The following is a 22713-nucleotide window of genomic DNA, read 5'->3' on the forward strand; positions in this document are numbered from 1 at the left end:
CTAGCAACCCTATACTATACAACAGGGTTGCTAAAATATAGCTAGACGTTGCCGCTAGCAACCCTATACTATACAACAGGGTTGCTACAATGTAGCTAGACGTTGCCTCTAGCAACCCTATACTATACAACAGGGTTGCTACAATATAGCTAGACGGTGCCTCTAGCAACCCTGTACTATACAACAGGGTTGCTACAATATAGCTAGACGTTGCCTCTAGCAACCCTCTACTATACACTAGGGTTGCTAAAATATAGCTAGACGTTGCCTCTAGCACAAATTTTACCGAGATCGTTTGATGTTTGACCAGTTTTGAAATGTAACCCTCACCATTTGAGATAACAATTCTCACACTTCTTAATATTTAATGACCGGTTCTCTCTTTTCGATTGAAACCACTTTAATTAACGAAAATAGGATATGAAAACGGACACCATTAATAATGACGCATAAGTTAATTATGACTCATGACTTAAGTTAATCATGATAATCAACTGGCCGATATAGGTCTGGATTTCTCTGTATCTTTGAAAAATACCACACAACCCAATCCCGTATGAGACACAATCCATTCACGTACGAATCACATTGATTCATAGTACTAGATTTCAACTGTAGTCTGCCTTCTGCCCATAACCCGATCAGGAAACCGTTAGATAGTCGCCATTTTTCAAATGTTTCAACAATCCTACTCGGAGAGGTGATGACGTCATGATCCTCTCATTTCTCTCTCTCCAAAGCGCTTAACTTCGAGTAGAGTGATTTTTTGTAGTTTAATTAGAAAAATGTTAATGAAATTTATCGTATAATATCATTTAAATCAAGACATTACAAGAAGAAAAGTGTCTTGCTGTCGGACAATATTCGGCTAACTTAATTTGTTTACAGCCATAAACTTAACTTGATTACAGCCATTCAGTGGCTGGATTATAGTTCACCGGTAGGTGCTGGCGATTAGCACCATACCAATGGCGATTCAGCACTGGGTCCTTGTTTCAATAAATATCGCCCCTATCAATAACAGGTGTGCACATTAACCGTTCTTAGATACTGATATTTTAACACAAACTTGCCGTTTATTCTGCTAGGTGTTTAGGTGACGAGTTAAACACAAGATGGGTGAATCGGGAAAGCATGAAACCACTGAAACAGTTGATTCTGTGATAAACAGAATAGGAAAGTCGCCCAATTTCCTAATGTTTGTTGTTGCCACGTGCGCAATGTCATGTTCGTATGTGGGCACGTTTTTCGCCTTCATGGTTCAGTTTACCGGCTTCATTCCTAATGAGGAATACAGGTGTATTTCTCAGAAGTGCCAAACTCTGAAAAGCAATTTCACGTCGGAATTGAATGAAGGTAAGTTTTTCTTTTTTCAAATTTTTAACCCACTATGCATTTAACTTTGAAGCTTTAACTTTAAGTCTGTTTAATGTCGTGAATGCTTGGCTTACTTATATCGGTAATATGTGTGCGGTAATGTTCGTTTTATTAATTATTTTAATTTCATTCCGATTGAATACAATTTCAGGGATGATAAACCTATTTAAACCGTGTTTACATTTTCAGTTGATAGTAAATTCTATGATATAGCGACCATCTGTGACAATGCTATGATTTACGGAGCAGATTTCAAATGGGATATTTCTCGGACAACCTTTGCGATTGATTTCGACAAAATCTGCAAGCCAAGCGAATTGAGCCTTCTTAACTCACTTTATTTTGTTGGAGGATCTATAAGTCTGCTTTGTGGTAAAAAACCTGATTTGAATATGTTTTGAGCCTGCGATGATATACGCTCGCGTTTTTATTTTGTTGTTACTTGTTCAACCTTATTCTTGATTCTTGAAGGGCCCTTAAAGTTAACAGCTATCAAAAATATTTTTTAAATTAGCAAAAAATTTTAAAAGAAAAACTTTTCGGGGAACGGGGGGCATTTGAACCTTGGGAAGAAGGAAAACGCAGTCCTAGGGGGTTTTTTTTTGGGCAATCTCCCTTTAAGGGAACTTTTTCCCTAGCAAAAAATTTTCATGACCCAAACCCCTCTTCTGCATTTTATTGTAAATAAAGGGCCGAAATAATTGTATCAAGATAAAAATTTAATTTTTTTTTATTTTAAAAGAAAAAAGGACAAATTTTAAACCCCAGGGACTCAAAAATTTGAGAAAAATTTAGTAACCAAACCAAAAAACCCCCCCTCGGGGTTTGGTAATTTTTTTCCCCTTTTCGGAAGAAATTGGGTTTTTAGATTCTTTTCCTGAACATAACCACCCTTAAAACCGGGTCCATGTTGATCTGGTTATGGTTCCCCCCCTTCTGGTTTGGCACAAGCTTCTTATCCAAAACGGAAAACAAAAAATCTTTTTTGAAAATCTTACCCGTTGCAAACACCTAAACCCCGGATTTCTGCCCCTGTTTCCCCAAAGGTAAAAAAATTAAAGAAAACCGACCTTTTGGGGAAAATACAAAGGGAAAAAATTTCGAAAAATTGGTGATACGAGAGCAAACATCGGGAAAAAACCAAAATCGGAACTAAATCTTTTTGCAAGCCCAATTTGAAAATTTTTAAAGCCTTGCTATCCCTTAACCCGGGTTTTTTTCGCTTGTTTCCCCATTAAAATTTTAAAAACCGATTTTTTGGGTCAAAATTCAATTAGGGATTTTTCGAAAAATGGGGTTCCCCAGTCCGATCAAACGGGAAAAATTTGGGTTTTGGGGACGAATTAAATTTGGTTTAAACCCATTTCCAAACCAAAACCTAAATTTAACTTTTTAAGCCCCTAACCCTTTAATAAATTCCTAGCCTAAACCCCGGTTTTTTTCGTCCCAAATTCACCTAAAGACATGGGAAAAATGAAAAGCAAACAAAAAAGGGGAAATTTCGGGAATTTTGGAGTAAAGGATCGATCGGGATAAAAAAAAATTTTTGGACAATGTGCCCTTTTTTAAAAAGTTAAAGGGTTTGGAAATTTGGAAGGAGGGGTTTTAAAAAAAGCGACCCATCCCAAAAGCCAAATCGGCGATTTCAAGAAAACAGGTTGGGAACCCCGGAAAAGGCCCCCAAAGCAAAGAAAAGTTTTCCAATTAGGCCAACCTCCCAAAAAATTTGACGTTTAAACCCTTGATCGTGGGGGAAAAATAAAAAAAAGTGGGGGAAAACAACAAAAGCCCGGTCCAGAAAAATCCCATCCTGGGAAAAAAAAAAAACCAGAAAAAAAATGTCAAACAAAGAGAAATCCGAGCAGCTTTTGGGAAAATTTAAAAAAATAAAAAAATAACACCCAAATTGGGACATGGCCCCTTTCCCAAATGCTAACCTAACCTGAAAAATTCTTTTTAGAAACCCGGGACATTTTAAAAAAGCGAATTCCGGGACTTTAAAAAAACAGTGGTATAGGGTTCCCATTTGTTTTTTTTTATTCAAAACCTTAAACTAGGCGGGTGCGGGGTGCACTCCTTAAATTTTAACTCCCTTTTGGGCCCAGGAAAAAAAATTATAAACCAGAAAAACATTTTTGTAATCCCGGTAATCACCTTTTATTCCCCCTTGTTCGACTTGAAAAAAAAAAAACCTAAAAATCTCTTGTTTCCCCTTTAAAAAATCCCCTTGTAATCACCTTTTAACACCAAAACCTAAAAACCTTTAATCCCCCTTTAATCCCAAATCCCCCCAAGTAATCCCTTTGAAAAAACCCCCCTTGTAAATCCCTTTATAAACACCAGATACACCTTCTAACATTCAAGCCTTCAGAAAAATTTTATTTTTTATTTAAAGGTTTTTAAATCCTGTATCCGTAAAAAAATTCTGACCTTTCATAAGTTTAAAAAATTTCGAATTATTTTTTTAGATAAATTTATGAGTCAAAAAAATTTAAAGGTTTTTAAAAAACCATCCCCATTAAAAATGTACCCCACGAGGGGCGGAAAAAATTATTATCTAGGGTTTTTGGGGGTTCAGTTATTTAAAATTTTTATTAACTTTTCAAAAACCCTTCTAATTTAAATAAATTTGATGATCCCACGTTATTTGCGGGTTGGGAGGGGCAATAGCATACTTCTCCATACCGATCATCATTTAAAAGGGCCCGGGGGAAAGGGGGAAGGGTTTTTCCGGGGAAAGAGTTGCCTGTTTCCGTTGGCATGATACCTGGCAGGGGTGGGGTTTGGGGAGTTTTTGAGGGGCTGTGGGGGGCCCTTTCCATTATTGGAGGCTGCTGCATTTGCTAAGAAAACCCTACCCCCAAATGATTTGGCTCCCAAAAACAAGAGGACGGTTCTCAGCTCCTGTACATTTTTCCCTCGAGGCGTGAGTAAAATAAAAAAGGGGTTTGTCGACCCGGGTTTTTTTCCCCGGGGTGATCATTTCATTTAAAAAAAATTTGTAAAAAAAAGGGGAAATGCCCAAAATTCGTAGTCTACTTTTTAAACGAAAAAAAAATAAACGGTTTTTTTTCAGCGGCTTCGTTGGAACCGTTTGGGTTGGAGAAAATTCGAGAGCAGTCCCGTAAAACTTGGGGTTAATGCAGAACTGGCGGGAACACCCCCTTATCTGCCCTCCTGCTCCTTAATTTTTTAAAACCGCATATAAGTTCAAATAGAATCCAAAAAAACTTTTTTAAGGTAAATTTTTAAATTTCAAAACTAAATAAACGTTAATTTTCCCTTTTAAAACCGAAAACCTCCCCAAAGGCCCCGAAAGTTCCCGTTTCCCGGAACAAACCAAAAAATGTGTCCGCAAGAGGAAAAAACGCAGTGATTTCCACATTTTTTTTTGGGAGAACTCTTCTTTGAATGAACGGTAGTTTCGCCTGTTTAATAAAAATTTCCCGGAAATTGATTTTTTTTTAAAAAGTATAAAAGAAAAATTACCGGGTTTAAATTTTAATATTCGAACTGATTTTTTTTTTAAATTTTCCCAAAAAAAATTTGGGTATTTTTAAAATATATCTAACAATGCATTCCCAGGGGGCTCGTGGAACTTTGCGGCTAAACATTTGCAGTGGCTGTTTTTTCTCGGAAGCGTGTAATATCTGTCAGTGACCAAATCTAAGACCCATCCAAAGACTGAGGAAAATCTGGGGATACCAGGTAGAACTGAAGTAAACGACTCAGATTAACAATAGTGACCTTTATAGAATAAACTTTATAATTTATAGAGACAGAGTAAACTTAATTTAGTAAAACTTCAAATTATCTGGGATCAGGACATATCGAACTTTAAGTTTATATAACTGCTATTTGATCTAGGAATAAATAAGGATTTGTTTTCTTTTTTTCTTTTAAGTTTTAAGTTGACTGTAGCTGCAATTTTCACTAGGGATGATTGAAGTCGGATGTTGATTGGACTTAAGCTTCATATTTGTTCGACCCTCTTACTAATTTTAAATATTTTCTAAAAATCTGTATTTTGAAACATGGCTTTGCACAGTCAAAAAAAATTTGTTTCGTTTCAAACAAAAAACCAAGGCGTGCCACCTCCTTATCACTAGCTGTTTATAACAACTAAAATAACAATTAATTAACAACATATTAGCAACTAAAAGTAACGTACGTGTTAGAGAGGGTAGTGAAGACTGTTCCACAGAAGACAGGGACCACGTCAATAGGGAATATCATTAGTTTGTAGGCTATGCTTGTCGGACAGTGTGGTACTGAGTAGGTGAAGAACGTCTGTAATAACCACCTGTAGAGAGGGAGGTTAGTTTCACTTTCTCTTTCTCTTTCACTTTCACTTTCACTTAGTTTCACTTTCACTTTCACTTAGTTTCACTTTCAAATCTTCCCTGTCACTTACTGTTATCATTATTCAACTGTAACTTTGATAAGGATAATGTCATAATCTATAAAACGCCCAATATAAATAAAGCTAAAATGTTTCTTCTCACTTGCAATTAACAAAATATCTGGCTCCAATCCACACAAAACCAAATGTCCAGCACGCAAAAGAAAGCCACCCGTCCCCAAATTTGGGGGAGCGGGGGTAATTTTTGGGGGTTTAGCAATGCTCCAGGCACGGATTGCGCTAAGAGTTGTGACCAGCATTATTGTGCACGTGTACCCGTACCACCACGTGTGTCCTGTAAACAGGGAGGTTAGTTTCACTTTCACTTTCATGTGGTTTCATTTTCACTTCTACGAGAGTATCGGTTATTCGGATAAAAGGGTTTTTAATGGTTGCCCGAATTGTTTATGGTTTTGACTGGGTTTTTTTTGAATTTTAAGGGGGAAATTTTTTTAAAATTTAGAATTTATTCCCAAACCAAAAAGAAATCCAAGAAAAAAATAGATTTCGAAACAAGAAAAAAATTATCCTCTTCCCTCAACCGACTAAAACTCGAAGATTGGGGTTTTGGGGGGTTTAAATTTAAAAATGGGGTTAGGAAAAGTTTTCCCCTATTTGAAAACAAATTGGGGTTTCGGCCCCAATTTAAATAGATTCCCCCGATAAAGATAAAAAGCCAACAGCAACAAACCCCCCAAAAACCCCAACCCGAGGGGAAAAAATTGCCATTTGAGTTTTTTCAAATTTGAATTAAAAAAAAGTCATTCTTTTATGGGAAACCCGGGGGTTTGGGCTGTGGGGTCTGTGGATATGTTTTCTTCATTGCGTGTTTTAAAGTCAAACAAAAACTTGCAGCAAATCAATGGGGAAAAACGATTTAAAACGAAAAAATTTTCCCGAAAAACGCCCGCGGGTGCTCCTGGGGTGGGTTCTTTGAAAAATTAAACAAAGAAGACAAACCCCCTTTCCCCCCAACGCCAGTAGCCCGCCCCTAAGGGGGAAATGTTTTTTAAAGGGATTTTCCGTGAACAGCTGGATCCGTCCCAATCGCAAGGTAGACAGAAAGGGGTGTGGTGGGTGGAATTTTTTCATTGGGGTCAAGGTTTTTTTGGAAACCCTGCAAAAAAAAAGTAACATTTGGTAACGTTTTAAAGTTTTGTTTAAAAGAATTTGTGTCGTTTTTCAGTTTTCCCCTAAACCCTTTGGGTTTTGTTTGTTTTGTTTTTATCACCCAACCCCAGCGTAATCCAAGTATTTCACGCCACGGACTTTAAAAGGATTTCTCTGGGGAAATTTTCCCAAACACAGGGAATTGGCCCATAGGGATTTGGGAAACTATGAAAGCTGGAATTTTCGTCCTCCCCTTTATTTGAACCAGGGGTTTTAACAAAAGCCCAAAAAGTTTTAAAGGGGCTTTTAAATTTCCTCAGCGACATAGTGAAAAAAATGGGCCGCCCTTGAACCGTGCCTCCGCCCCGCCAGAAAATAATCAGATGAAAACAAAAAAGGGGAAAAACGGGAAAAGAAGCGATAAACAGACCGGGAGGGCAGAACGTCCGGGCAGGAAAAAATGTATTTTAAAATGAAATTTAAAAGTTTGGGGAAAAAGTCGCAAGAAAAACCCCGCCCAGAACCCCCCCAAAAAATTGAAAAGCCGGAACGGAATGAGGGGAAAAATTAGAAAAAATCGGAAACTTTATTACCGGGGAAACTCCCGGATTTCCCCTTTTTTAGGTCAGGTTTTTTATGGGGCCGGCCGCTGTGGGCTTTTCCCGACGGGACATTATGAGATATGCAGGATTTGGGGGAAAAATTTCCCCCGGAAACGCACCCCCCCAAGCAAATTTCAAAGCTTTCCCCGAAGGGAATTTTTTCCCAAGGAAAAACCCCCAACCCTTTAAAAAAAAAGAAAAAATTTTTAAATCCGTTTTTTCTTTCCAAAGGGGAAGGACAAAGCGAAACAAGAAAATACCCCGTGGACTTGTCAAACCCCGCAAGAGAGACGGGGGGGAAAAAAACCAGTATCGGGGGAACAGTAAACCCCTCGACAAATTTGCTATGGGGGTAAAAAAAAAAATCAAACCTCTCGGGAAATTGGCCCCGAAAAGGGGCGAGATTTGCCCGGGAAAAATGCTGACACTGCAAATTTGTTTTTGAAGGGAAAAGGGGGCCCAGTTGGGGGACTGGGGGTTTTGGAGTTTTTTTTATAAGCTTGAATAATTTAAATTTGGGCTCTGAAAGGGGCAAATTTCCCACAGCCTTAAAAAAAAATCCCATTTTTGAATCCCCAAAAAAATAAGTCAACTATTCGCGATTTGGGCTAATTTTTTCCCCCGGGGGGAAAAGTAATTTTGAAAAAAAATCGGAAAAAATTAAAAAAGGGTCCAATTAAATCCCAATTGAAAACCTAAACCTCTATTGGGAATGCCCATTCCCCTAAATATAGCTAGCGTAAACTTTTAAATCGGGACAAAATGGGTTTAAATTAAAGAAATTTACAGTTTTTTTTTAGTTTTAGTCCCGTAAAAACCTTTTTTGAACTTGAAGGCTCTGAAGTTTGCAAAGGTGGCTTTGCGGAAAAAAAATAATTTAAATTTAAACAAAAAAAAAAACAAGACCAAAGGCCCCAATAAAGTCAAAGGCTACAAAAAACAAAGAAATTAAACACAAAGGGCCTTTAAAATTTTTAAATGGGATTAATTTAAAGCCAAAAATTTTTTTTAAATGGGCCCGGGGCGCAAGGGGCGAAAAACAAATACACCAAAAACCCCCGCTCGGGGGGGAAAAGGGGGGGAACCGCGGTTTCACATTCAGCTTTAAGCTTTTGAGGCATTTACAGTGATTTAGCTTAAATAAAATATAATAATACCTGGGGTTTTGCTACGCGCGATTAAACGTGGAAAGCCCTTTAGCGGAGGATAGGGGCGGGGCCCCAAAAAAATCCAAGGTGTTATTTGTTATAATTTTTCCCCCGGTTTCGAATGAAAGGGAAAGTGTAAGAGGTAGGGGATCAAACCGAAAAAAAATGCCCAAATGTTATTTTTTAAATTTGAAACCCCGCCACGTCGAGGGGACTCGCAATTTTTAACCAAAAATACCCCTTCCCGGTTTTCCTGCGGGAAAAAAACTGCCAAAATTTTCACTCTCAGGTTCCCCGGAAATTTTCGGGGGTTTTAAATTTCCCCGGGGGAAATATAAAATTCAATTTCGATTTTTGGGGCTTTTTTCTGCCGGGGAAAAAACTTTAAGGGGGACGACGCAAAAGAGAAGTGAACAAGTAGCGTTAAACAGGGGGAGGGGTTTTTTGACAAAATTTTTTAAAAAAAATATTTTAAAAAGTACAACCCCCTTACAAGATTCATTGAAACTCAAGGTTTTACAAAAAAGAAAAAAAAAATTTCTTATCGTGATAAGGGAAAACTGATTAATAAGAAAAGATGTCGTGGGGGTGCTGGAAAAAACTGAAAAAGACTGACGTTACAGCTAGCCACATTTTTATCGAAACCCAAAAAGCCCAAAGACCCCAAAATTCATGTATTTTTTCTTCTGTAAGTCACTGGAAAAGAAAAAAAAAGGGCCCGGGATCTTTAATTTAAACCCCCGGGCTTGATGAAAAATATCCAGAAATTATTAAATTAAAACAAAAATTTTAAACAAGGGGTAGTTTAAAAAACAACGCCCAAACTAATCTTTTTCCCAAAAAAAAAAAAAAATCAAAAACTTTATTTCAATTTTCCCCAATAAACCTTTTCATACGCTAAATTACGGAATAAACAGGGCAAAAATTTTTCCAAAAAAATTTTTCTTTTACATAAACTTTCAAAAATCAGCGAGAAAAATGCCCTTTTTGGGTTTTCCCTTTTCCTGGTAAATCCCCGGTATTTATGGCAAAAAAAAGGGGAAAAAAACGCGGGGCCGTCAAAAAAGGGCCCCCCCAAAACATGTCCCAACCCTTCTCCCCAAAAAAAGGGGGCCCCTTTTTGACAAAGGTTCAGGGATTGCAAACGTTTTTTATAAATTTTTGGGGGGAGATGACTCCTGGGGAAATTTTTAAACAAAATAGTGCGAAAATGTCGGGGGTGGAAAAAACATCTAGTTTTTTAAGGAAAAATTTTTGGGGCGGCCCCAAAAGGAAATTTTTAAAATAAGAACCGATACACTAAAAATTGTACAGAAATTTGACGTTTGGTTTTGGGGGCCCCGTTTTTTCCCTCCCGGCCCTTTTTTGTAATTTTTTGAAAGAAACAATCCCAAAATTTTTTTTTCGACGCTGAAAATCAAACTTTGCTTCCCCCGAAGGGCCCTAAGAGGCCTTTTTTTTCCTGCTTCATTCCCCCACCTAATTTTCCTCACCTGTCATTTTTAAAAACCCCCTTTGCTAAAAAAGCCCGGGTTTTTCTTTTTGAATCGAGGAAAAAAAATTTAAAAAATTGACGGGGGGGTAAAAATTTGATATGCCCGTATTTTGTTGTGCTCCAGAAGGGAAACAATAATTGAAGCGTTTTCCCTTGGGTCAATTTTAAAACAAGGGTTTTTATCAATTTCTCCCCGTTTTAATTATAAAAAAAAATGGAATCTGAATGGGAAAAATTTTTGGGGGCGAAACGCCGTTTTGCAAAAAAATTTGGGTAATTTAAGCCCTGGCCCCCGGAAAAATACAGGGGGGGCCCAAAAATCATGTGCAAACGTTGGGGGGTTTTAAAAGCTCAGTCACTGGTGCCCCAAATTTTTAATACTTCCCCCTGGTATGACTTTTGTACCACCAAATGGTTTTGAGGGAAAATTTTTCAATCGAAAAATATTCCCCGTTCCTTTTTTTCAAATGGAGGGTTTATTTTCAATTTATTTGATGTTTGGATGTCGGTCAACTAAAAAGTTTTTTGAAATTTTGTTTGGCCATTCCCAATTACGTTTGCCTGAAAGAATTTTGAACTTTTAGCTTCTCAGATTTACCGGAAAAAAGCATAAACGATTTATTCATAAAGGAAAGGGTTTAGGTGATTGGTTTTCCCCAAAACCCCGGGTAAGGTGACCCCCTTAAAACCCCGTTTTAAAAAATTTTGGAATTTTTTTTAAGGGGGCCCCAAATTTAAGGTTTTCGTGCCCCGGTTTTCCAAATCACCCATCCCAAATTTTTTTAACGAGATACACAAAATGGGGTTTTTAACTTCGTCAATTTTTAACCCACTTTCTTTTTTTACTTTTAGTAGGTTTGGCTGGGGTCGCCTTTAGGAAAAAAAATCAAAGTACTCCCCCCATCACTCCCCAGGGGGCTTTTTGTAAAACCATTCCCGAGTGAGTTTGTTAGTACGGTGTTTCCTTTAGTCGGAGGTGTGTCGGGGGTTCTTTTTAAAATTTAGCCCCCCGACGATTTTAAAAAAGGGCAAAGTTTGAGATTGGGGAAATTTATTTTTTTTGGGGAAAAAGTTTTTACAGCGGCCGCTTTCACTCCCAAAGAGTTTCAAGTGGTTGCCACAGAACGCTGTGATTTTTTGTTTTAGTGCTGGTACAGTAGCTTTTATTCCTGTCGGGGGGGGGTTTTTGAAACCATGCCCCAAAATATTTGGGCCCCGGCCATTGGTATTTTCCCTGTGGATTTAAGATTTAAACCCTTTTTCGACGTCTCTGCAAGATTTGATATTTAGTTTTTGGGAGAATTTTCCCCGTAGCTAAAAACCCCTGCCTCCGGGTTTAAAGGGGGGTAAATTTTCGTTGAACGGGTTTTCTAACCCCTAGTCCCTTGGGCTTGGCTATTCCAAAAGGGGGAGCCAAAATTTTTAGCTTTCCCCCGCCCCCTTTTTTTAAGGGGTAGCAAGAAAAAATTTTTATCTAACTTTAAGACGTAAGAACCCGGATGACTAGTGCTTTCTGATTGGGGTCAATTTTTGGATGTGGGGAGTCCAAAAAGCCCGTCGTTTTATAAAAAACCCCCAAGTCCCTGCCCGTTTCGGTGGCCCAAATTTTTTTGACCGGGGTAAAAGGGGTAAAGACAAAATATTTTTAAAAGGCAGATTTCGAAACAGAAGAGGGAAATTTTTGAGCGAAAAATTAAAGGGGCTCAAAATTTTGGGTTCATTTAGCTGCCCAAAAATTTTCTTCCCACCCCGGCCCCCGACATTGAAGAGGTTCTTCTTGTAGCGATGCTTTGGTGGCCAAGTCCAATATTATACGAAGAGTTTAGTGTCATCAGCAAATATCTTTCCAAGAGAGGTAAGCAGTGCGACCAATTGGTCATCGATGTAGAGAATGAACAGAATCGGTCCCACAGCACTGTACCTTGTGGCACTCCACTTATCACCAGCTGGAAGGATGACTTAGTTCCTTCAACGACCACTGTCTGGAGACGGTTTGTTAGGAATTCGCTTAACCACTGGAGCATGTTCCATGAATTCCGTAACGTTTTGCTTTTGCCAAGTAGTATGTTGTGATCCACCTTATCGAACGCCTTGGCGTATCGAGGTATATGACATCTACTTCTTCGCACTGTTCAGGCTTTTCAATATGGTATCTACCTGGTCTAAGAGTTGAGTAGGCAGCTCCTATTTTGCGAAATCCATGTTGATGCGGTGAAAGAAGATTAATCGCTTCCATATGTCGACAAGGTTGATTCGTATCACTCTTTCGAAGAATCTTGATGATATGCGATGTTATAGAAAACAGGGCGGTAGTTGGCAGCTCTGTGCGGTCACCCTTCTTGTAGACAGGGCGTAACTAAAACTGCGTTTTCATGCTAGGAGGGATTACCCTCCAGTTTCAAAAAGAATCTTGCCAGAGTAGAAATATGGGCTCGGACAAATGTCTCTCTACATTTGGTCAGGATCCTAGCAGGGATATCACCATCAGGGGTCGATGAATACGGGCCCGTTCCTTGATGGCTTCTGAGATATCGTTAACTGAGAATTGCATTTGATCGAGTTCCTTAACTGGCACAGGGTTCAATCCCAGCAAGGCCTTTCCTCGATGTGGGCTTCATTTGGGTCACTAATTACTTTCACATATTGGGCCTGGAGGAGCTCGGCCTTTTCCTTGGGGTCAGTGTGCAGTCGACCTTCTCTATCTCTGATGGGGGAGACAGAAGATTTGACTTTCGCATACTTCTTTTGCGTAGCTGTAGAAGTAACGTGGAATTTGTCTTTATGGTAGTGACAGCTTTAGCCTCGCGTTCGTTGAGCTCGTTGATGATCAGCCTCACTTATTTCAAATGCAAGAGGTCCACTTCATTTCTAAGCTTTGCAAGGACGGGGGGACGTAGGGTTTCTTGAGTAATGGCATTCATGCGGGCGTTGATCTTCCTCTTTTTCCTTTAAGCGTATACTTTTTACGACAATGCTGGTTCTGTGCACTGGGGAAGCACCTGGCTTATTATTGTACGGGGAATTGAGGAGAGTGACCTGGAGCACAGTCAAACGGATGAGTTCCAAGAAATTACTCCCATTCTCATCGTCTTCACAGAGTCTTTTAAGTTCCTTCCAATCTATTGTTGTTAGAAGTTCATTAATAGCTTCAAAGTCAGCGTTGTGATAATTTACTGCTCGAAAAGAGTCTTTATCTACAACTTCAGTTGAGGTTTGCTTGGGGCTGAGGGGGTTGTGACCTAGTAAAAGCTCAACAAGTCTATGATCAGACAGCTGGGTCTCACACACGTTCGTCTCGATTACGTCTTGGGGCTTGTTGGTGAGTATCAAATCAATAATGTTGCTATCTCTAGTAGGTTCATGAATCATTTGACTGAGAAAGTTCTTGTTCATGAAGTCGAGTAGGCCTGAGCAGGCTCTTTGATTCGATTGGGTTTGGCCGGCGAGGACATTTGAATACTCCCAGTCTATATTGGGGAGATTAAAGTCTCCCATTATGTAGAGGTCCGGTGTTCTGTTATCGGAGGTGAGGGCGTCTAGTTTCTTTTGAACTAGGTCCAGAGTTCCTTTGAAAGATTCAGTTGGAGCGTCCGGTGGGCGGTAAATAACTACAGCTAATGTATTCATTGAGTCTATGAAACAGTAAAGCATGCTGCAGTATTTGTCACTATTACTAAAACAGTCTGAAAATAATAGTGACTCCTCAATGTAGAGCACACATCCACCACCCTTTCGAAAAGGGCGATCAGTCCTTACAGAGTTGTATCCCTCTATCTTGATCTGTGCATCACTAATATATGGTTTTTAGCCACGACTCCGTGATAGCAAGAAATGGGGGTGGTGGGGGATTCTTTGTCGTGGAGCATATGATCTCTGATGACGGGTATTTTCCACTTGACAGTACTAGTGGCGGCAGGTGAGATTGATCTGGCATTTAGTAGCAAGATCCTGCATAATTGGGATGAAGGCCCATTTGATGCGGTAGTTGAAATGGCTGCATTGGTGCAGTCATTGGGAATGGGGGTCGGACTTGTCCTTGAGGTGGAGGGGCTTGGAGTTGGCTTTGGGAGGATGGTTGGCGTGATCTTGACTGGGTTTCTTGTATTAATGTCGGGATTTCGTCCCGAAGCTTCATGAGCTTTGAGTCCATTTCGGATATAATTCCGTTCTTAAGGTTTTCCAGAAGTTTCTCTAAAAAAGCACCGTCTCTTTCTCTTTCAGAGTAACTATCCTTGCGTGTTCTAGCCTGTTTCCAGTTATCCACAGTTGGCGGTATACTGTGTTTACTGAGTTTAGGCTGCCCATTTTGTCGGGTTCAATGGAGCTTAGAGGTGGCCATTGTCCTCGGGCTTGGTTAAAGTCTGGTCTTCTTAGACCTCTTTGTTGTTGCGGCTGATGTTGCTGTTGTTGCAGGGGCTGGGACCTATCTATTCCTGCATTTGTGGCTCCAACAGTCTTTCTAGCAGTTCCTTTCAAGTGATGGAAGCCGCACTCTTTATGGAAACAAGTTCGGGTAGCCACTGAGTTTCTGCACAGTTTTGGGTGAAAGAAGTTGCAATTTTCCCCTTTCTTGCAGCCTCTTTGTTTGTCGTCCCCAAAATCTGAGTAATATCGGCACCTTTTGGGATGCAGATATGGGCATCCTTTGCCATTTATCAGGCGTTTTCCAGTGAGGCCATGGTGGCATCTTCTCATGACATATTCTCTGCAGACCACACTCACAGTGTTAGTCTGTTCTTCGTTCAAGTTGTCGTCTCTATTCCTTCTAGGGCTCTCTCTATCCTCTTCTGAAGTGATATGTTCTTCTCCTTCCTCGTCATGTTCTTTGATAGGATCCAGAATACCTTCAGACGAGCTTTGAGAGCTTCTTGCCTTGGGGGGCTTTTGAGGGGGCTGTAGGGACAGGTCGTTTTTACGGTCGCACTCATAACAGAGCCACAATCCTTCAGGCGGGAAGAATCCCTTCTCGATTAGTTCTTTAAAAGCGGTCGCTTTTTCTTTCATCTTTTCACAATTGTGCGAACCCTGCATACAAAGCCGACATCTTAAGAGCGGTTGGACTGTCATATCGTTGTGGTATACAGTTGAGCAGGCATCACAATTGGTGTCGAACAGGGACTCGATCTTGAGTATCATTCGGTCACACAGAATCTCCTGGTTCTTGTACAGCTTCTTTTCAGCTTCACGTACTTTAAAACCTAATAGTTGGGCACAGGCTTCGAGAACAGGGGCATTGTGGGCTTTCATATTCTCTAAGTTTGTTTTGTAGGTAGCAGTGGCACTGTAAGAACACAATACTTTCTTGCTGGGTTCATCTGCAAGGTTTAGTAGGCTTCCAATCGCAATCTTTTTGCTTTCTGATTGTTTTTCCTTTAAGCCTGCCATTTCAGTTCTTCAAAACAAGATGATATATGTACAATAATCTATGTACCGTGGTCGTATGTAATGTAATGTACAATAAGCATGTACTTGGTAGCCGCTTATCAAATATTTTAAAAGATAAGAGAGCTCACTAATTGCTAACAAATGGAAAAATGCAATCTAAAAAAAATAAAAAAAAAAAAAAAAATCCGTTTTGCCTCATGTTTTCAGATCATACCTATGCAACATTTGATAATCTACCGTCTCTGAAAGAATTAGGCGTTCAGCATGTCCAGAGAAAACAATATAGGTGTTTTAATATTGAATGGGCGTGGTCTAAAATATTCGAATTTTCAAATTTTGACGACGGAATCCTCGAACCAGTAAGTACAGTATGCCATCTGCAAAGCAACAGCTCTCAAATATAAAACACGGCGGAGGTATAAGACCCAACGTTTGCACACTGACTTTTGCCCCACCCTGTATGATTGAATATCCATAAGGTAAGAGTATTTGGTCGGATTTCCCACGAGGATAAAGGCCACAAGTACGAACAGGTAAAAGTAAATAGCTGAATTTTTGCCAATATCCATGTCCTTGGTACAAAGGTAAATGAACACTAATGCCGCAATGTCGGCACCACTTACCGCGATATTTTTCTTGGAATAAATTCATGATTTATACATTTGTATATGTAATCACACCACTGTCACAAGAAAATGTGAGGGCTACCCCATCGGTTTAACCCAAAATGTATAAGTGTCGACAAAGTTCATTTTCAACAAACACTGCAAGCTGACCCAAAACCCCACCACAACCAAAAGATCAAAGGATTCACAAAACCCAATCGTACGTGTGTTCGAGTCGCGAGATGGAGCAGGGTTGACGGCAGAGAGAGAGAGGGGGGATATCCACATCATCACCTCTGACACATCTCAAACTTTGGAAACATTCTTGGGAAAACACCTATATCTTGTTTGCAATAGGATCAGAACGTCGTACTTGCAAGCTTGCGAGCTAAATGTTTTAGTGTACTCAATACTTGACTCAATAGCCATTGTGTCACTATGCTCCAAGAGACTAACGTTACAAACATTCAGATTCGTGTCTGACAGAGCTATACTCTGCAGCACTCTGTATCACTCTGCAGCACTCTGTATCACTCTGTAGCACTCTGCAGCAATCGATTAGTCATGTTTTACTATCGAGATACAGTAAAACCCCGATTTACCGCGGAGGAACCATTTCATTTCAGCGCCATTTAGGAAAAGGAAATGGCTGCGGTTAGTCATATTTTTCCATCCAGATATTTGGTAGAGTGAGCAAGAGCCTTTATCAGGCTGGTTATTATTATCAAACTTTACACAAATCTGAAATAGTTAACAATAAACATCCTAAAGATCTGATAAGATCGGTAAATTATTATTAAATGGCAATGAAATTAAAAACAAAAACATAGCAGGCTGGTTAATCTGAAAAAATGAAATACAAACAAGAAAATAAAAATAAAACCTTCCATTAAGCTAAAAGGGTCTTTTCGGCTTTATAGATGAAGAATTGAATAAGTAAATTTCAACGAAACTGAATTTAGCTATCCAACGATCGGACTATAAGTATACAGCTAAAGAATATTCAAGATGGTATGTTACGACTAATGTCTGGCGAACATTAGTCCACCACATTATTGGAAATGGGATAACCAGCTTGATCTTTGTCACTGTGACGTATGGTATTCCATATATCCAGAGTTACCTAAAAATAATGCATAAAAGGATCCTGACTTGCTAGGAAATCACCCGTTATGTAAAACATTAAATATTCTTTTAGCTATGAAGTCCTGGGATCAATGAAAACCACTTTAAACATATTATCAGTTATAGTCAATAACTACACTCTAAACCAACGATTCTACAAAGTAACTTGAAGATTAAGTTACTTCAGAACTCTCTGTTCTAAAAAGAAGCTTCGACAACGCCCTAGAAGGATTGGGCCTTGCTTTAAGCGGCCTATCTGTCAATACTTGACGTATTCTATGACGCACTGCAGATGCCGTGATGAAGAAACTACCGCATCTTGGTCTCATTTAAAAGAAATATTAAATCAATAACATTTGAACGGCTAAGTAATGACAGTCGAGACTCCAGAGACAGATATATCTATATGAACTCATATTTTTCACTGCGATATTGTCCAATTACTACTTGCAAATGATAGCAATATGGAGCTTTTAGTGTAGCGGATACAATTTTTCTGATGGTCGATAAGAAATTAGATTTCGGTAAGTATAATTTGAATAAATTGCTCCACAAGCTGTCCATTCATGATGATAATATAACGTTGAGCTCTAAGTTATGAAATAAAGCAGCAAGTTATAGCTAATAAACACGAGCTTCTTTTCGTATTTCAAAAGCAAACAAGTAGTGATATGGGTGATAATATGCTTTGACCGAGTTAACAATGTCTTCTTGTCGAGGTAACAACATGTCAGCTATTACGAGCACACAAGGAAAATGCAGTCTAGGTACTCAGTGTGTTCAGAAGCAGAAATAGAGGTAACCCTGCCTAACTATGCTGAATAGTGTGAATATCACTAATTGTTCATAGTTAGTCGGTTAACCGGTTAAGTGTGAGCATCAACCGACAGATTACCGAACTGCCCCAGAAAAATGGCCACTGCTGAATATCCTCTAATGGATAGTCTGGTAGAGGAGTACCCTCAATACAAACTGATTCGGATCAGTCTTGTTCAAAGATACTTATCATTTTGAGATATCAACTTCCTACCTTGAGCGGCGTCTACAAAATAAAAGTCACCAAGAAGAAGAATAAAAGTCGACGCTGCAACTGTGATGATCGTCTCCTTGCAACTATAAAATGTATGTTGTTATACTTCATCTTCTGTTATTTAGTATTTGTTTCATGGCCTGGTATATCTGTTGCTCAAAGCTGATTGACTGACCAAAGATTACGTGGTTTCCGATTGGTTGCTTAAAAGTAGAACTCATAAAGGCATGCAAGGGCCAGGGCCAGGATATATGACATGAAATTAGTTGGAACAATTCACTTGGCCAGCTTTAGAGTTGTGCCACATGACGATACATAGAGAGGGGGCCGTAATAAAATGAGAACGATCACATACCCTAATCACATACACTAATATGACCCTGTATATATATATATTTATATATTAGGACGCAATGAAACTACCGGACCACGATACCGACCAAACTAATATAATATGACCCTGTATATATGTAGGGTCTGAAAAACACGTTTATATCTCGAAGTTATTCGTAATTGTGCAGCGACCTGGAACATATTTTATTTTCATTTTATCCCACGTCCTGTTTGAAATACTCATAGAATATACCTGCAGGCAGCATTGTCATTAATTAGTCTCATGCACTCGATCAGTCTCAAGAGACCCACAATCTAGCTAGTGTCTGCTAGCAGGGCCAATACCTTAGCCAATGTTTAGATTCGTTACCAAACAGTGACTAGTTCGCTGTTGAGCTGTGTCTGCACTCTGCATGCAGATGGATTGACTGTAATGTTTCTAAAACGTGGCCTAGTATGGTGATGTAGAATCTTCCATATATGAAGTAGAATAAACCGCTTCCTGTGATGCTGTAGACATCACAGATAGTCGTCGAAGGAGCTCCCAATAATGAAGATCAGGTATTCTCAGATAATCGTTATTTTCTAGTGTAGCCAGGTTGTAAAAAGCTTATCATTTCCAACAAATCGTAATTGTCGGATGATATGTCAAAGTCCCGCCATATAATAAAGCATGGCCAGGAAAACCACTTTCAATTTACACCTAACCTAAGGCACTCTTTATCAGGTCGAGAGCCGAGAAAATACACAGGGCTGGGATCATGGCTGTGAGGGGAGGTCACAACTTCTGATCCCTTTGGACTACTAGAGTACTAGTTAGAACCAACATTGGGTCAGTTACTTTTGTCATTCAATTTATGTCATTCAATTTATGTCATTACATAACGTTTAATTGTTGTTTCATGTAATTATGAGGTAAGATAATTCGATGATACCCTAAGAGTTTGACTGTAAAGCTCATAGTTGGTTCGTGCGCACTTAACGTACTTTTAAAACATAACGCACTTAACGTACGAAAAAACGTAAATCGCACTTTTACCTACCCTCGCTGGGCCATTTGCAGTTTTTTCATTTTTGAATACACAGTTCAAAACATCAGACAGTGTTATTTCCAAGATTTCACATAAACTGTCATTGGTGACTCTTACAGTAGCTATTTTTGGAATGCCAGTGTGCGTGTGCAGTGTTGCGGGCGTTGCCTCTGGACGTTATTCATGTGTTTTAATTGTTTGTGTCTACACTAGTCTACAGAAAATGCTGGTGAATTCAACGGTAAACGTACTTAAACGCACTTTTAACGCACGAAATAATTCAAACGCACTTTACGTACTTTTCCCGAAAAATTGACGCACGAACCAACTATGGTAAAGCTGCCTCGTGGCTTCACTCTCATTACCATTTCATTAGGCGACAGTTTTTAAAATACCTGTGGTCAAATTTTATTGAAATCTGAATCTTGAAGTTTCAAATTGGACTCGTTTGTTCGGTTTAGAGCTGTTCTTCTTCAAAATCAAATCCTTTTTAACTAACTTATCGGACCTTATTTGGACGGACATTAAATGAACGGACATAACTATGAACGGAAATTAATATGAACGCTAGAAGGCACTCAAAACCATCAAAAATCCGAACTTTTTTCATTTTTTAAACGTTTTTTTATTCCAGAAAATGATATTTAAATCCATTTTTTATACAGTAAGGAAGAAAAGCAGTCGTTAAGCAGTAAAAATGTTAAAAGATGTGTACATGATCAGTATTTAATATCGCATATCATCTTCATCATAAATGGGTTTTCGTGCATGAAATAGTTCAACGTTAAAAAATTAACCTTTAAAATTAACCAACGTTGGCCTATAAAACGTTTAAGAACTTTTCATTCACAATCTAAAATGAAATACAACGTTAAAACACTGTTCAATTTTAAACGTTGCTCATATCAATTGGTTCATCTTTTTGGGCGTTCGTGTAATGTTTTTTATCCCAGTTTCAACGTCTTTTCAGTTTCAACGAGTCAGCTAGAAACTTGATCTCTATTTCCAGACTTTCATAATGATCATTAGGCTCACAACAGCTGGAATAAAATAAGTTAACCTTCTTTCTGGCTCACTTGTGGGCTGCTTCAGGCTATACTATATATAACTGTCTAATTGAATAATTGGAAGAGAACGCCATCAGGCCTAGCTGAACCAAGCGGGGAGTTGATACACCTTTCACAAGCAAGAGCCACTTTGGTCTACTTGCTGTGAGGTGTCTCAGCTACGCCTACATGGGTTGGGGGTCCCCCCCCCCCCTTTTCTTTTCTTTTTGGCTTTGCTGTTTGGTCTGCACTGATCACCATTATTTAGGACTCGACATGATTTAGTGTTTTACAGTGTGGGAGCTTGGGAGTAACTCTTAGAGGGAATATCTTCGATAAGATTTGCAAGGGTTTTGCTTGACCGTCCTTTTCCCACTGCGAGCTGATCATTCGCGAGGTGAAAATGAGCGCTGGGGACGATCTCTCTGAAATTTTACCTGTTGGTTCAGTGGACGATTTTAGCCACAGCGCCTTAAATTTAGCACGATCGTCCATAATCACACAAAGTTACAGCTAATTTAGTGATGTAAACACTCGTCGCAATATACTGGAATTGAATCGAGCGCGTTACTATGGTTACTGCGCGTTGATATGGTTACTAGATTTAGATTAGATTCATCGTTTTAGCGCGCGTAGCATGTAGCATTATTACAATTCTATCATATTGTCATATTATTATTAGATGCACGAGTTTAGCTGCATTTTACATTTAATTTCAGGAATCTGCAAGATTTGTAATCGATTAGATAACATTTAATTTCGTTCTTCATTCCTTGCTTGGCGGTCCTCATTTATGTATGTATTTTTACCTGGGAGCGGGAACTCCAGGCTACGCTTTTCATTAACCGGGATGTAATTTTCATAAACCGATTAGAGTTTAGTCAGTATGACATGCTGATCGCCGCCAGACAGTTGAAAATTTGTTTCATACACATAAAATTGATTGTGTCATATCTGAGTTCTTGGCTGTATTTCGAAACCTCAGTCAGTTATGGGTTTTTACCGGCCTAAATAAAAAGTCAAGTTTACAGAACATTTCTGGGGAACCTTACTATGTGTTTTACTTAACAAGATCAAAGATGCGAAGGTGAGGAAAAGGAAGCGTGCATTCGAGAGCGTATCATTTTGTACATTATATTACCCCGATCTGAAGCAGGAGGTGACCGGGATTGGCAATTTTGAGTTATCCCGGTCCCGGTCAACCGGGTCAAGTCACATTTTTCATCCCGGTCGCGGTCAAATGCTTATTTATGATCCCGGTCCCGGTTAATTCAGGATTCTTGGTCCCGGTCAATCACTCAAATTTGCCGGGATTTTGACCGGGATCTTTTACATAATTTCATTCACGGTGATTTTAAGTTTTTACTTTCATTCATTGTGAATTTCATCTTTAAACAACCTCTGAGCCAAATAAAACAATGTTTAAAATTGCTAAACAAGTTTAGGTAACTAATATCGTTACATAACTCATAAGTGCAAACTAACATAAAGTTTTCAACTCGGGCTACGCCCAATTGTCAATTGGAGAATGAAACTGTTGAATAATTTGAGGGATCATTGACTGAGGAATGAGGAATGAGGGTGAACTTGAGTAATCAGTACATGAACATTATTGGTGTAGTACATTAGGCCCATGCCCCATGTTGACGGGTTTTTTCTAGTTTTTTCTAATTTAATATTCTAGTTATTACTTATCAAATTGTTCAATTATAATGTAAATGAAAGTTGCAGCTTTCAATATGAGAATACCAGTTTTGGTCCCGGTCATCCCGGTCAAATCCCGGTCATCCCGAAAAAATTGTATTGTTGGTCCCGGTCCTGGTCCCGGTCCCGGTAAGATAGAAATCCCAGAAATTATTGGTCCCGGTCCCGGTCACGGTAAATTGATAATCTCAGTCCCGGTCCCGGTCCCGGTCAAGTCACATTTTGTATCCCGGTCCCGGTCCCGGTCAGGCCTAAAATCATGTCCCGGTCACCTCCTGATCTGAAGTTTGATGACTAGAAAACAGTGAATACAATTAATG

At 39.2% G+C, this 22713-nt stretch overlaps 1 protein-coding gene across 1 annotated transcript in view; it reads right to left on the reverse strand.

The window, feature by feature from the left end:
• LOC134813414 (uncharacterized) overlaps positions 1-5967 on the reverse strand; it is a 31658-nt gene extending 25691 nt beyond the window's left edge. The window contains exons 1-2 of the mRNA XM_063821174.1: positions 5883-5967; positions 5549-5680 (exon numbers count right to left, since the gene is read on the reverse strand). Coding sequence (XP_063677244.1) covers positions 5549-5613 — 65 coding nt within the window. The 5' untranslated portion in view covers positions 5614-5680; positions 5883-5967. The remainder of the gene's footprint in view (positions 1-5548; positions 5681-5882) is intronic.
• Between the last annotated feature and the right edge of the window lie 16746 nt (positions 5968-22713).

This window comes from Bolinopsis microptera, chromosome 3 (assembly GCF_026151205.1).
Source record: "Bolinopsis microptera isolate Bmic1 chromosome 3, MBARI_Bmic_1.0, whole genome shotgun sequence".
Taxonomy (NCBI): domain Eukaryota; kingdom Metazoa; phylum Ctenophora; class Tentaculata; order Lobata; family Bolinopsidae; genus Bolinopsis; species Bolinopsis microptera.